At 35.4% G+C, this 12,945-nt stretch overlaps 1 protein-coding gene across 6 annotated transcripts in view; it reads right to left on the bottom strand.

Annotated features, from left to right (window-relative positions):
- Window positions 1-3,796: 3,796 nt before the first annotated feature.
- FAM49A (family with sequence similarity 49 member A) overlaps window positions 3,797-12,945 on the bottom strand; it is a 53,755-nt gene continuing 44,606 nt past the window's right edge. For 2 of the 6 annotated variants that reach the window (XM_030448280.1, XM_008494972.2), the window contains 8 exons: window positions 12,804-12,909; window positions 11,532-11,668; window positions 11,368-11,445; window positions 10,983-11,099; window positions 10,809-10,888; window positions 9,741-9,867; window positions 7,223-7,293; window positions 5,412-5,968 (listed from right to left, as the gene is read on the bottom strand). In XM_030448280.1, coding sequence (XP_030304140.1) covers window positions 5,905-5,968; window positions 7,223-7,293; window positions 9,741-9,867; window positions 10,809-10,888; window positions 10,983-11,099; window positions 11,368-11,445; window positions 11,532-11,668; window positions 12,804-12,909 — 780 coding nt within the window. In that variant the 3' untranslated portion in view covers window positions 5,412-5,904. Of the gene's footprint in view, window positions 5,969-7,222; window positions 7,294-9,740; window positions 9,868-10,808; window positions 10,889-10,982; window positions 11,100-11,367; window positions 11,446-11,531; window positions 11,669-12,803; window positions 12,910-12,945 lie in introns of all 6 variants that reach the window. The other 4 variants (XM_030448279.1, XM_008494980.2, XM_030448278.1 and 1 more) reach the window with 4 other exon arrangements.

A 12,945-nucleotide genomic window follows, 5' to 3' on the forward strand; every position in this document is an offset into this window, starting at 1 on the left:
ACTACCTGGCATAATAATAATCTGAATTAAATTGAAGCCTGTATTTCTCAGAGCTAAAAGCCACAAATCTTTGCTTGTTATTCTATGTTTGGCCAATTTTTATTAAGTATGGCATTTCAAATATTACTGGGGTCAGACAGAGCAGATATTTTTTTTTAATTTCTTTAAGTATGAAAGAAGTGAGGTACCTCAAACTTTCATCATCATGAGCAGTGATAAAGGGTTGGGCACAGTTATTTTCAACAAAACAATTTAATTTTTGGATCGCATTTATTTGAGTAATTTTGCTGACTTCTTTTAACTTACACTTGACTATTATTTAAAATAATATAATGAATGACAAAAACACAGAAAAAAAAGTCTTATTTGGGTATTTCCAAAGTAATTACAGTTGCACAATATATAATCAGAATAGTGGGTCTCAATGTAAATGTGAAACCACTGAACACAAGGGATCTCCATTAGCTTTTTAAGCTTCCAAATTTAGTAAAGCAAATGTGATTTTGACAAGCTGTGTAAAACTAACATGGCATTCACCCTCTAGTTTTATAACACAGCTGCAAAGAACTGACTTAGTTGATGGTTATACATAATTTTTCATAAATATAATAGATAATATAATGAATCTATACCTGAGTATTCATAATCCAAAGTTAACCAGAATATGTACAAGAAGATACCAACAGTATCAACAAAGATGCAAATAGTAACTGCAAAGAAAATTCTAGCAAAACAAGCAAAAAAAAAATTCATACAAGCCCACAGCATTATATTTAGATATTTATCAGAAATTTTCAAGTATCAATACTGCTGAAAAACCAGTATCACTTTTTCCAATAACCTTCTCAGAGATGTCAGCAAGATGAGGTTCAGAACCCATCAGGCTGAATTCACTGGAAAGACTGTTCACAAGAGAAGGCAGATGGAGGCTGCACACAGCTGAGCCACCTGAAATTCCGTTCCACTGTAGGATAAATCCAAGTATCAAACAACAGAGGCTACAGCCTGAGATGGGCCCTCAGGAAGCCAGAATGGAAACTGAGGCTCTGCACAGTCCTGTGCTGCTGCCATAGAAAGGGATGTAGGGTTAGTAAGATCCCATTAAGTCTCCTCCTACCACAGCATCCTAAAACTGTGTCTCTACAGAGACAAGCTTGTTCATTTGGGGTAGAATCCTTTCCTGGTCAAAGCCCTTCAAAAGCTCCCTATCCATCTGACATGATCTAATCTCCTGACATTGCCATGCCACACAACCCACAGGACAGATTGGTTTCTGAACTGTATGGTGACTGCACCCATGTCCTCCTGTGCTTTGTCCACTTTTCATTATGGAAGATGTAAACTGGTTGAGGTTGATCATCTTCCCCTGTCCTCATCCAACTTTCCTGTGTCTAGAGAAGAAAGGCAAACTCTACCACAGTTTTCAGGGCAATAAGAGAGTAGCTTTTTGATACATCACTAAAATCCATGGAAAATGTCTTAAGTCCTAGTACTTCACTGAAGTGGATGCAGGATCAGAATGAGAACAATCACAAGCTGGAGCAGAAATTTCTTATCCAAGCCACATACCAATATTCTAACCTTTAAGATCTGTTAACAATTTTAAGATGTCAAGAGCTATGTCAAGTTCTTAATACCAAAGTCCACATATTTAATTGTCAACAGCCCAAATATCCAGGACAAGACTTATATTAATTCCAGCTGGATCCCAAGTTAAGATCTGTTAAAAAATCATGATATATCTTCCTCTTAGACTCGGGATTAGTGCTTTGTTGGTTGACTTTTTAACTATATGCTTATTGAATTTCTAGAACACCTACTACACCTTTCATTTTAGTTTTAATATCAAAGCAGTCAGGCAAAAGAGATCTCTGCAAGATTATCATGTTACAACATTGATCTGCACTAGCAGAAGACAGTTTGCTCAGTAATCAGCAACTTAGGTCAAAGGTCATGACTGAGAGAAGACAAATGGTATCATTTACACCCCTGTCAATCAGATACAGCTCTGCTGAAATCAATTGAGTTACACTTGTCTCCAATTGGTGTGAAACAGAATTCTGTGTTTGCAGGATTTGGATGATGTGGCAGTCAGGAATTCACTTTTATTACTCTGTAGCAGGAAACATTGCAGACTACTGAGGTAAAGCACTTGTGATTCTGTGATCTGCTACATTGGCTTTTCAACCAAAATGGGTTTTATTCTCTTATTGGCAAACCAAACTCATGTCACTGTTTCAGCTCTGGATCAGGTTAGGGGACATCTAAACAAACTGAATATACACAAATCTACAGGACCTGATGAGAAGCACCACAAATGCTCAGAGCTGGTCTATGTCATTGAAGGCTTTTTTATCTTGACTTTAACAAGGTTTTAACACTGCTTCCCATAACATCCTCAGGAACAAACTGATGAAATATGGATGAGAAAAGCAGATAGTGAGGTATACTGAGAACTGGCTGAACTGCCAGGCTCAAAAAGGATGTGATTAGCTGCACAAAATTCATGTAGAAGCCAGTAACTAGTGGTGTACCCCAGTGGCTGATACTAGAACCAATACTGCTTAACATCTCCATTAATGACCCAGAGGGTGTGACAGAATGCACCCTCCGGAATTTTACAGATGATACAAAACTGGGAGGAGCTGATACATCAGTTGCTTGTGCTGCCATTCAGAGGAACCTTGACAGATTGAGAACTGGACAAGAATCCATACTGATTTTGGCCAAATCCACACATGGCATGAAAAAATGATGTTTTCCCAACTGTGCACCCACCTGACTGGCACTTGATTCCATTAAAATTCTCAAGAAGTAAATTAGGGGGAAAAAGAGATCATTGAATATGAAGAATTTAGGCCCTGCTTTGTTTAATTCAGAGTAAATGTAAGAATGCAAGTCATCTTATCTACTACTTACCTCTTACTTTCAGTTTAAATTTAGCAGAAATACATCACAGAAAGCAACATAAAGATTTTTTTGTTGCTTTGTAAATTTTATTAGACATGGAAAACATCAGATAATTTATCTGAGTGATGAAGTCTGTCATACAACAGTAAATATAGTCTCAGTAACTATCCTTCATGACAACCACTTAGCAGCAGCAGAAAGCTTAGAAGCTGTAGATTATGCAACAGCAAATTCTAGTCTTTCAAATTCTTATCACCTTAAAATAGTATTTCCCTCCACCACATACCAAGCCAAATTTTTAGGGCTATTTTAAGCCAAACGTGTCACACTCATTTGTGCCCATTCTGAAATGCTGTCATTATGATGTTTACACAGTCATCATATTGCAATCATCTATTCTTTACATAATGATGAGGCAAAATAAGAAACACTAATAAATGGAGATCAGCATCTTTGACCATGGGCCTATATGGCTCTCCTTCTGAGAGCAATTAATTTGCACATATCTTAAGATTAATTGAATCATCCTCTGGTGACCTTACTGATTATAAACACAACCTGAGATGGCCATCATAGTCTAGGATGATTAATGTAAAGATATAGAAGTCATAGATGGGACTCATGCCCTTTACTCTATAAAACAGTATCAATAAATTCCCCTAGTCAGAATGACAGCCAAGAATCAACAGAAAAAAACAGGACTTGTTCAAGTGACACAAGGTTATACTCTTGGGGCCTGCAAGTGAAACATTTAAAATGCTTTTTAAATAAACTCCTAACTGGATCTATAAAGCTGGCCCTACTCATCTCAGATCCAAAACTTTAGAAGAGATGCTTATCCATCTTTTTATGTTGTCTCTAAATACAGACAATCCCAATGCTTACTGTACCAAACTTTTTATTATTTCAAACAAACTTCTGTACAAAAACATAGCAGGCAAAGAAATTCAGTGACTTCAGCAAACAGCACATGACAACTTGCAGAATTCTTTAAAGTTTACAGTTTTATTATACAAGTGACAAATAGCTTTCCTCTGGGCTACTTTAAGATAAGACTTCATTGTTTGACACATAATTGCAGGTAAAGCATGTATTAATTTCAGTTACCAAAGCTCAACAGAATACCTGTTATCCACCTAGATTTACCTTACTGGAAGTGACCACAAACAAAGCAGTATTTCCCCTAATATACATTTATAAATGCCCACCCACCCCCCATTAAAAATGGAGTTTGTAAACAGGGGATTTACTACTGTGAAAAAGCAGCGTGATCACTGCTTGCAAAAAAAGACAAAAATTAGCACGATTTCTAATTCCTGACAACAACACAGTGATCTGTTGTTACAGCTGCAGGTGTGCAAAAGGAATGCTGGAACTATGACTGTCCAGTATTTACAACATGAGGAACATTGGCACCTATGGGCTTTGATCAGGCTTGAGAAACCTTACAGTGGTAAGTTTCTGAGTTCTGCTCAGAAACAAACTCTAAGGCAATTCCTACTCCAAAGAATTTATAGTAAGACTGCTTAAGGACTCAGTTAAATGACTGGATTTGTCACAGCACAGCTGAGCTTCAGCAGACCAAATGCATCTTCAAAGTCTTAAGGTAATGTGTTTAGAAGTGATATGCATGAAAATTCCAGTGACTGCACACAAACCCTGATTTACATACACAGGAATAAGCAAATACAAACCTGAATCTGTGCACAGGCACTGGAATTGTCACACATACAGGCAAGCAAAGTACACAAAATCAAACACAATTTCGTACTGTGACCTCTGCAAGAATATGTACAGCAACTGCAGACCACCAAGAAGATGAAAACAGAGATGGGGCACTTTGCTGCTTTTGGCAAAGTATTTCTAGTCAATTTACTAGAAAAAGTTACTAGAAAATAAGAGCAAACAACTCAGAAGGAATGGAATTCCTTGAAGTATCAATCACATCTCCGAAACCAATGAAGAGCAGTCAGCTGATAAATATTTCTGTGTTGACTCTGAATCATCAAATGAATAACACTATCAAGGAACTTGATGCAGTGCCTAAGAACAGCTCAGCTGCTCAACTTATTTATATTATCCCTAGTTTGATGAGGTCAATCTGACACTAGGGAAGTTTGCTGCTACAGAAGAGAATGTTCTGCTTTATACCAGTTTTTATCAGGAAGAAAAACACCAGGTAGAGCTGGGTGAGAGATAATGATTATCATGGTGTATTTACACTAACAACCCCTTTCTAGTTAAGTCAAGGCATTGGAGTATTCTCCCTTTCCTTTCTAAACTAATAAAATTATACAGAATCTCCAAAATTCAGCAATGGCCTTAAAACACATTTTCTGTTTATTTATATTGAATCTGAAAAAAGATACTAATTTTTTCATTTGTTGAAAGGTACTGGTTATACTTAACAAAAAAAGGTAAATTTACCTCTTTGCAATACACTTCTGGATGCCTGCCAGCACATAATCCTTAAAATTAGGTGGATCACCACTCATTACCAGAAGGACAATGTATTTTTATGAGAGTGATGAATATCCAGGTATTCTCCTATCCATACAAGTGTGACAATAGCGTAAAACTAACTGACTAAAGAACTGTGCACGTATTCTTAAAGTATATCTAATTCATTTTACTTTCTCTTATATTAACTTTAACCTTCTTAAAATTCCTTTCCTCTGGTATGTTTGACATTTCAGTTTATTTGTCTTCTCTGTCTGATAGAGAAGGTGTTTAAGGATTAAAATGTGCAGATAAACTGTCGTAGCTGAAGTATCTTAGTAAAAAATTCTTTTACAAGTCAAAAGATAAAGAACAGAATAAAAACTTAGGCTGCACTATATAAAGTCAGTCAGGTTATGAACAGATTCAGATATTTTAGCAAGGTGAAGGAAATGGTTATGTAAATACACACAAGTATTAACATCAAACTGTATTAAATTATGTAAACATACACATCTTCTGTGATCAGTACAAACATCTACTTGTCTCAGGATACTACTGCAGCATAGCTCGAATTTGTTTTGAAGTAGATTCATCATTCAGGTGTTTTGTAGTGAACCTAGAAATTACAAGTTGAAACAGTATTTAATAAAATGAGCAGGGATTAAAAAAGTCTGCAAACTTCAGTGTCTGTTTTTGAAATCAATGCAGTTCAGTTACACAAAGGAGGGACTCACGTGTTCTTCTGGTCATTAACTGCTGCATCTTAAGTGCTAATAGTCTGGTGCTCTTTACTTTCTAAATACCCCTTGCAATAAATTACTCCCTGTTAATAGGTGGAGAACTGTGGCTAAATTCTGACTAAATACTGTTTGCCACCTGTCTATGGCACTGTCATAACTTAAGGGCCAAATTTGTATCTTTTTTTTCCAGTTATAGGCTTCAAACCAAACAAAAATGATTGAAAAACCTAAGAAATAGGAGAAACACTAAAAGATTATAGAAATCTAGATTAAATTTTGGCATCATCTGTAAGCCTAATTTTAAGCAGCTCTCTTAAAGGAGGACTGACAAGCTTTAGTGTGTTTTTTCCATTTAAGCCCAAATATTCTCCACTGCTCATGTTCATAGGGAGATTGATTATTGCATAACCTCAGAACACAATGGATACTCCTAACATTTAACCCCAAATCAATTTTAATTCAAAATACATGATAAGCAAATATGGAGGTGGTTATGGCTGTAATTCTCTATTCAAGCATTCAACAGCTAGAGAATTTAATACAGCTCTTAATGACTTGGAACTAAAACTCCTATCTTAGCTTCTGTGAAGTGTCAGACCATAGTGTCTCTTATTTCCAAACACAGCACCTCACTTAGCTACAAGATTGGGATTTAGGTTGCTGTTTCCTTGAAGCTGGATAATTTGGTAAAATTATATGTATGAAAAAAAAAAAGTCTTATTAAGAGGGAAAGAGAGAAGGAAAGTATTAAGAGATTGAGAAATAGAAATTCTACACTTCTAATATACTGTAGTTGCTGGGGTGTTTTGTAACAATTTCTAGCTTAGATATGTAGTTTACCATTGGCATATTGTTTGTTTTTCACCTGGCTAAGTTTTATGAAAATAAAAAGAACCTGAACTGTCTCTGAAGAAGCTCATGATGACTTCCAATATTGTCATTGCTTAACAAAGTGAAATGGAATTAAAAGAAATTAGTATTACTTAAGAAAAACCTAGGTGATGAAGGCAACCCTGAACAGGCAATTTTCTTAATAAATCAAGATACTAAGGTGAAAAGTCTTAAATTTATTGAGCATGGGAGAAAAATAGAGGAATTTGTTAAAACTGAATCAATTATTTTCCACATACCTGAGAGCATTCAGAAGTCCTTCCACAGTGTCAGGTGGTTGTTCCTTTAGAACTTTTATGCATCCCTTCATCTGGGAACAGAAGCATGCCACTATTGAACAATAATATATGAATTGCACTAGCTGAAAACATGGAAAAATTTCACTGCAGACAGGAAGGTTTTTTTCCTACTGAGTGTAAATGCTGCTTTATATGACACCAGAAAAGGACTATAAATTGCTAAAAATTACCTTAAGATAAAACTAGCTTTTGAGAAATATCTACTTTACTAAGCATTTTTACATAGTAAATTATATATCAAGATTAATGTATTTTAATTCAAACATGATTTCTCTAATTCCAACTTCAAAAAACCAAGAATAGCTGATAGAAACTAAAAACCAAACAGATTTTGGAGGAGGGTTCCATGTCATTGCTGCTAGCAACTATCAGAAGAGATGTTTCAACTTTAACTTCTATTTTTATGCTTTCATTCAAGGAAGTAATTTCCAACCTGCTGATAACATTACTTCTTTCGTAACTTGTGGTTACAAATATAATCTGAGATAAGAAGTCAGTGATGTTGACTTTAAACACAACACTGAATGAACAACATCATGGAAACTGTAAAAACAGGCTGATACTCTGTCCAAAGCCACAAAGGGGCAAATGAAGCAGAGAAAGCAGAGGTGTAATTCATTTGACCCACTTCACAGACTCTCTCAAGTCAATACAGAGAAATTAGAAATTCCTCTAACATATTGAGAATATACTTTCATATGTAATGGTTTCAAAAGTACCTGCTTCTTCCCACTGCTATGAAGACATCTAATAGTCACCAAGAAATTAGTCTACATTAATTCCATCTAATTTAAAATGACAAAGACATTGTAGAGTCAACATTTGAACTTTTTAAGTTCCTTAGTCACATTACAGTGTTGAATCTAAGTTGGTTTTTTTGCAGCTAAAGAACATGAAATGGATGACAAGATACTTAGCTGAAGTCAGTCATGTATTTGCCAATAAAAATAATTTTTAAAATGTAGCCTCCTGCACAATGACCGGTCTAAAAATCACTGATCACTGATCAGTTGGCTCATTTCTACCAGGAAGATAAAAATAGCTTTGCAAACAGCACATCAGATAAAATTCTTAGGGTGGTAGCACATGTTTTGAAGAGACACAGCAATTTTTCATGAGCTTGAGAAACTCAGGACTATAATCACATCCATTGGTACAAGTTTATGTGCCCCATCAGATCAGATCAGACAAACTGAAATGGGATAAAAATTCAAACTATTCTTTTCCAATTTTTTAGAATCAGAATCCCTAAAACAGTTAAAAAAGAGAAGCTGTTAGGACAGGTGTGCTAGGAGCCTGTAAATAACAGCCTGAAACACACTCTCCAGTCTTGAAAGAGAAAGAAAAAGGTAATTTGTTCCACTGACCCTGGAATTCTTTTGAAATGACTCCCAAGAAGTGACTAGTTCAGAGGAAATAATTGCTTTTTACAGTACAACAAATTAATAATCTGAAATATTAGAATACTTTTTCATTATAAGATTACAGTGAATTAAGATTTGGGACCATATATTAATTTTTAAAAACGTCTAGCTAACTTTCCTTTATGAAAGCTTTTAGGGCTTTACCATAAATGTGAGAAACAAAGTACACTGATTTGGTCCTATCAGAATTTTCTTATGTTGTCTCTGTAGGCAAGAGACTGAGTTAGCAGTCAGGAAGTCTGCATTCAGTTCCTAAGCTTTCTCTGCTGCATGACCTTGAGCAAATCAATTCACCTCTCTGTGACATATCTTTCACTCTGTAACACAGAGTCAAAGAGAAGATCTGGTAAAATACTGATATCTGCAGATTTAAAATGCTAACAGCACAATATTTTTTTTCTTTTTTCTCTTCTCTTTAGAAGTTGGGTGTCTTGTAAAGGGAATGACTTAGCATATTTTTCATTAATTATAGCTTATTTCTGCTAAAAGACATAGCACATGACATTCAGGCATATAAAAAGGGTAATTTTTGTGTGTGTGCTTGCAATATCTTAAATGAAAAAAATAAGGTTGATGTCCCTGTGACTGGTCATGCCAAAGCTACCACTCATTATCAGCACCACAACAATATTTCATTTCTGCTACTTGTAAGTATCTGTATATTTATAAAAGAACTACTGCCAAAGTTGCAAATTTTAGTCTAAATAAATTACATTATTAATAAAAAGTTATGACCATGGAATGTATTCAAGCCTAAGTGCAATAAAACATTATTTTAGTGCAATCCCACAGTTGGCAGGAAAGAAGAGCTAAAACAAATAAGTATCTGTATCTGGAAGAAAATACAAAGAAAAGACAGATCCTTATTTTAATTTCAAACAAGCTGATATTCACCTGTATGCAGGTGAGGAGAAATTCTAAATTTTGCCATTCAAACGTAGTTGAAATTATACAAAGTCTTAAGCTTGTGGTGAAAAAAAGGTGAAGACTAGTATTGTCAAGCCTACAGAATATTAAAGAAAAGTCACTCTTACATCTATCTTTGATGTCTTTGAGAAAGCTCCCACAGGATGAACGTGATCATACAGAATAATAACTCCCACCATTACTCGCATGCAGAACATAAGGGTCTCTTCACTGGTGAATCTACTCCTGTACTCTCTGGAAAACAGAACACAAGAAGTAAACAGGCTGGACTTCTTACTGGACAATTTTGCAAACCAGACTATGAGAGCATGAAATCTGAACTACAATTTTATTTAAGGTTGAAATTGCATCTTAGAATTTAAAGATCACAGAACTGTCTATGTCCTTGTCAATTTAGCAGAATGGTTAGAAAGCAAACAGAAATATGTAAACCCCTTTCCTACCTCCTACACAGGCTTCTCCAGAATTTTTATAAACAAACACAATAACCTCAGGAATTCTACACTTTACAAGGCACCAGGAACAAATGGCTGAAAGACAGTAAGACTGCCTTGATTCTATCTTGTGTGTTTGCCATTCAAAGACACCTTTTAACCTAAAAAATATTCAATTAAATGCATAGCCCTATGGCAACCCCAATGGCTACATCTATGCTAAGAAGAAAAGAATGCAATTGTGCAGTTTCCATACAGCTATTCAAAATAAGATGGCTGCATCCAAAATAGATCTGCTCAAATGATCCTCAAAACAGTCCCTGTGTTTAATTTGACAAAACACTGCTTGGATGTGACAAATTCTTGCCCTGAAGTATGCTAGTGACTGAGCAGGCAATGAAGAGACAGTAGCTGGTCTATAGCACTGGTTAGACAAGACACAGACACTAAAGCTCAAGATTACACTTGTATTTTAACCTTTTGTTGAAATATGGGCTGACAATGTAAGCTCTCTAACAGAATTTACTGCTGATTCATGATACATATTATAAGATGGCTAAAAGAGGAGGCAAAGCTTCCTAATACCAGCTCATGTTTTGTATACAAAAGTGGTAATGATTTAAGGAATAAATTCCATACAGGAACTAAGCTGGAAAATACTATGTTTGGCCCAGGTGGGTACTTAAAATACAATACAAATTCTCTTATAACAGGAAAAACAAGATTTAAGGCAAAACTTACGGTGTTTCCAACATGACTTTACATACACTAGCCATAGTACTTAGACAGTCCGTTGTATTTTCAATTGGCAATGTTTTGTTCTAGAAGGGTTAAAAACAGCCAATGTTCAGTAAACCAGCTTGTAAAATTAAAATCAAGAATGTCTGTGTTAGACTTTTCTCCCCCATTACCTACTTCTGACACAAAATGCGTGGTTGCATTACTGAGTGTCTTCAGCATTGGTGTGGCTTCTGCATAAAACAGGGACATCCTATTGGCCATTTCATTGTTTACTTCATTCTCAATGTCTAGCTGATAAAAACATAAGAAAAAATAAGTCAGTAAAACTCTTTAAAATCTTGCCAGCAGCAAGAAAAAAATACAGTACATGCTCATGTCAGCAAGCAGATTGTTGCATTAATAGCTCCACTCTAATCACTTCATCCAACTGCTGATTAACTCTCAGTGTGAAGGAGAGAACATGACAGCCAGAGAATCAAAAGAAAAAATTTACCACAAATGGTACAAATGCATGCTGATACATACCTCAGTGTGAGTAGATCAGATTTTATTTACTTACATGCATGTTGTTTATTCTGTTGCGACTTATTGTCCTCCTATAATAACTGAAGTCATTCTGAATTGCTGGGTTTCTCATCTTCAAGGAAGACAAATAGGAAACAATCAGTTTTGGTTCAAAATATATGAAAAAAACCCCAGGATGTATTAAAAGATTTCATTAACCTTAAGTTCATCAAAACGAAGAGTAAAATGTAAGATTTCTGCAAACTCTTTGGCTAGAGCCTGTTCCCGTTCCAGGTGCTGAGTTGGAGTGTAAGGTGGGCAGGTCAAGGACTCCAACAAGCTCTGCAGGGCTTTCTCTGCATAAAAATCAGAAGCACAGATTCTTTTCAGTCCACATTATGACAAAGTTTAAGTAAGCATCTAAATAGACTTTGTTTGAAGGGAAGGAATATGCTAAACATGCAGAGCCCTAACAAAAATGCTTTTTCTTACTATGTAAGGTGAGAAACACCAGGCAAAGACACCTGACTCTTCAGGCTCTCTGCTGTTTTCCCTTCATGTAGTATCACTAAGCTCTTTTCCATTTTAATTACCCTTTATCTGGGTTCCCTACTGAATCTTCTAGAGAGAGCACTTTTCTTGAATTCAGATACTCAACTCTTTCATCTTTCCCAATTAGCTCAGTATAGAGATTATCCTGACATCTCTGTTACTAAGAGTGTACTCTTAGGCACTGATAGGGAGGTAATTCAGCTCCTGTGGCGACAATTACTACTCTAACTCAAAAAGTGGAAGACTTCATAAGCATGATGTTGTAAAAGAATTCCCTTGTGCAGAGAGCTCTCCTAGTTTATACTCAGATTTTTGCACACCAACTCTTTTCCAAAGTCCTAATTCAAGGAATAGTTACATCTGGTTTTTTGGTTTGTAGGGATGACAAAAGTCAGTGTAAAACATGTCCAACTTTGGATTTTCACCCTGTGTCAGAGTTCATTGATACCCTTCTCACCCTGTTATCCCTTTTTTTTTTTAAAAAAAAAACCAGTATCTCCAAATCATTGGTTTACATTCCTTTTGAAATGCTGAAGGATAGAAATCACAAAACCCAAACTGCATTAGTACCATATGGAACAGTGAAGTGCAGAACAGTGGCAGGCGCCAGAGAAAAACATTGTACAGTTTTATCATGTTCTTTGCTTGTACTCTGTTTAAATAATACAGTTGTATTTAAGTGTCAAACTAAAAAACTATGAAAAATTTCAAAATAAATTAACATAAAAATATGATTTAATAAATGTAATTGTAGCTAGATGGCTGTTGATATAACAGATATATTCATGTTATACATATATATATATATAATGTTGATATAACATATATTTATGGTGTAAATCATAAATAATAACAAACCTCTAAAGGTCTGTAGAAAAAGAAACTTCTTCTTTTTATATAAAGTAGCTTAATGAACAGACATATTAAAGCAGAGCTCACCTAATCTGAGTGAAAACTCGTAAAAGCGTTTCAGCCTTACAACCAGTGGACATACTGAATTCCAAGCTTTTTCTTGCAACTGGATATCATTGGGGTTTTGTATTGCCTGGAAGAAAAATATTACTGTAAAGAACTGTGATAT

Source organism: Calypte anna, chromosome 3 (genome assembly GCF_003957555.1).
Source record: "Calypte anna isolate BGI_N300 chromosome 3, bCalAnn1_v1.p, whole genome shotgun sequence".
In the NCBI taxonomy this organism is placed as follows: Eukaryota; Metazoa; Chordata; class Aves; order Apodiformes; family Trochilidae; genus Calypte; species Calypte anna.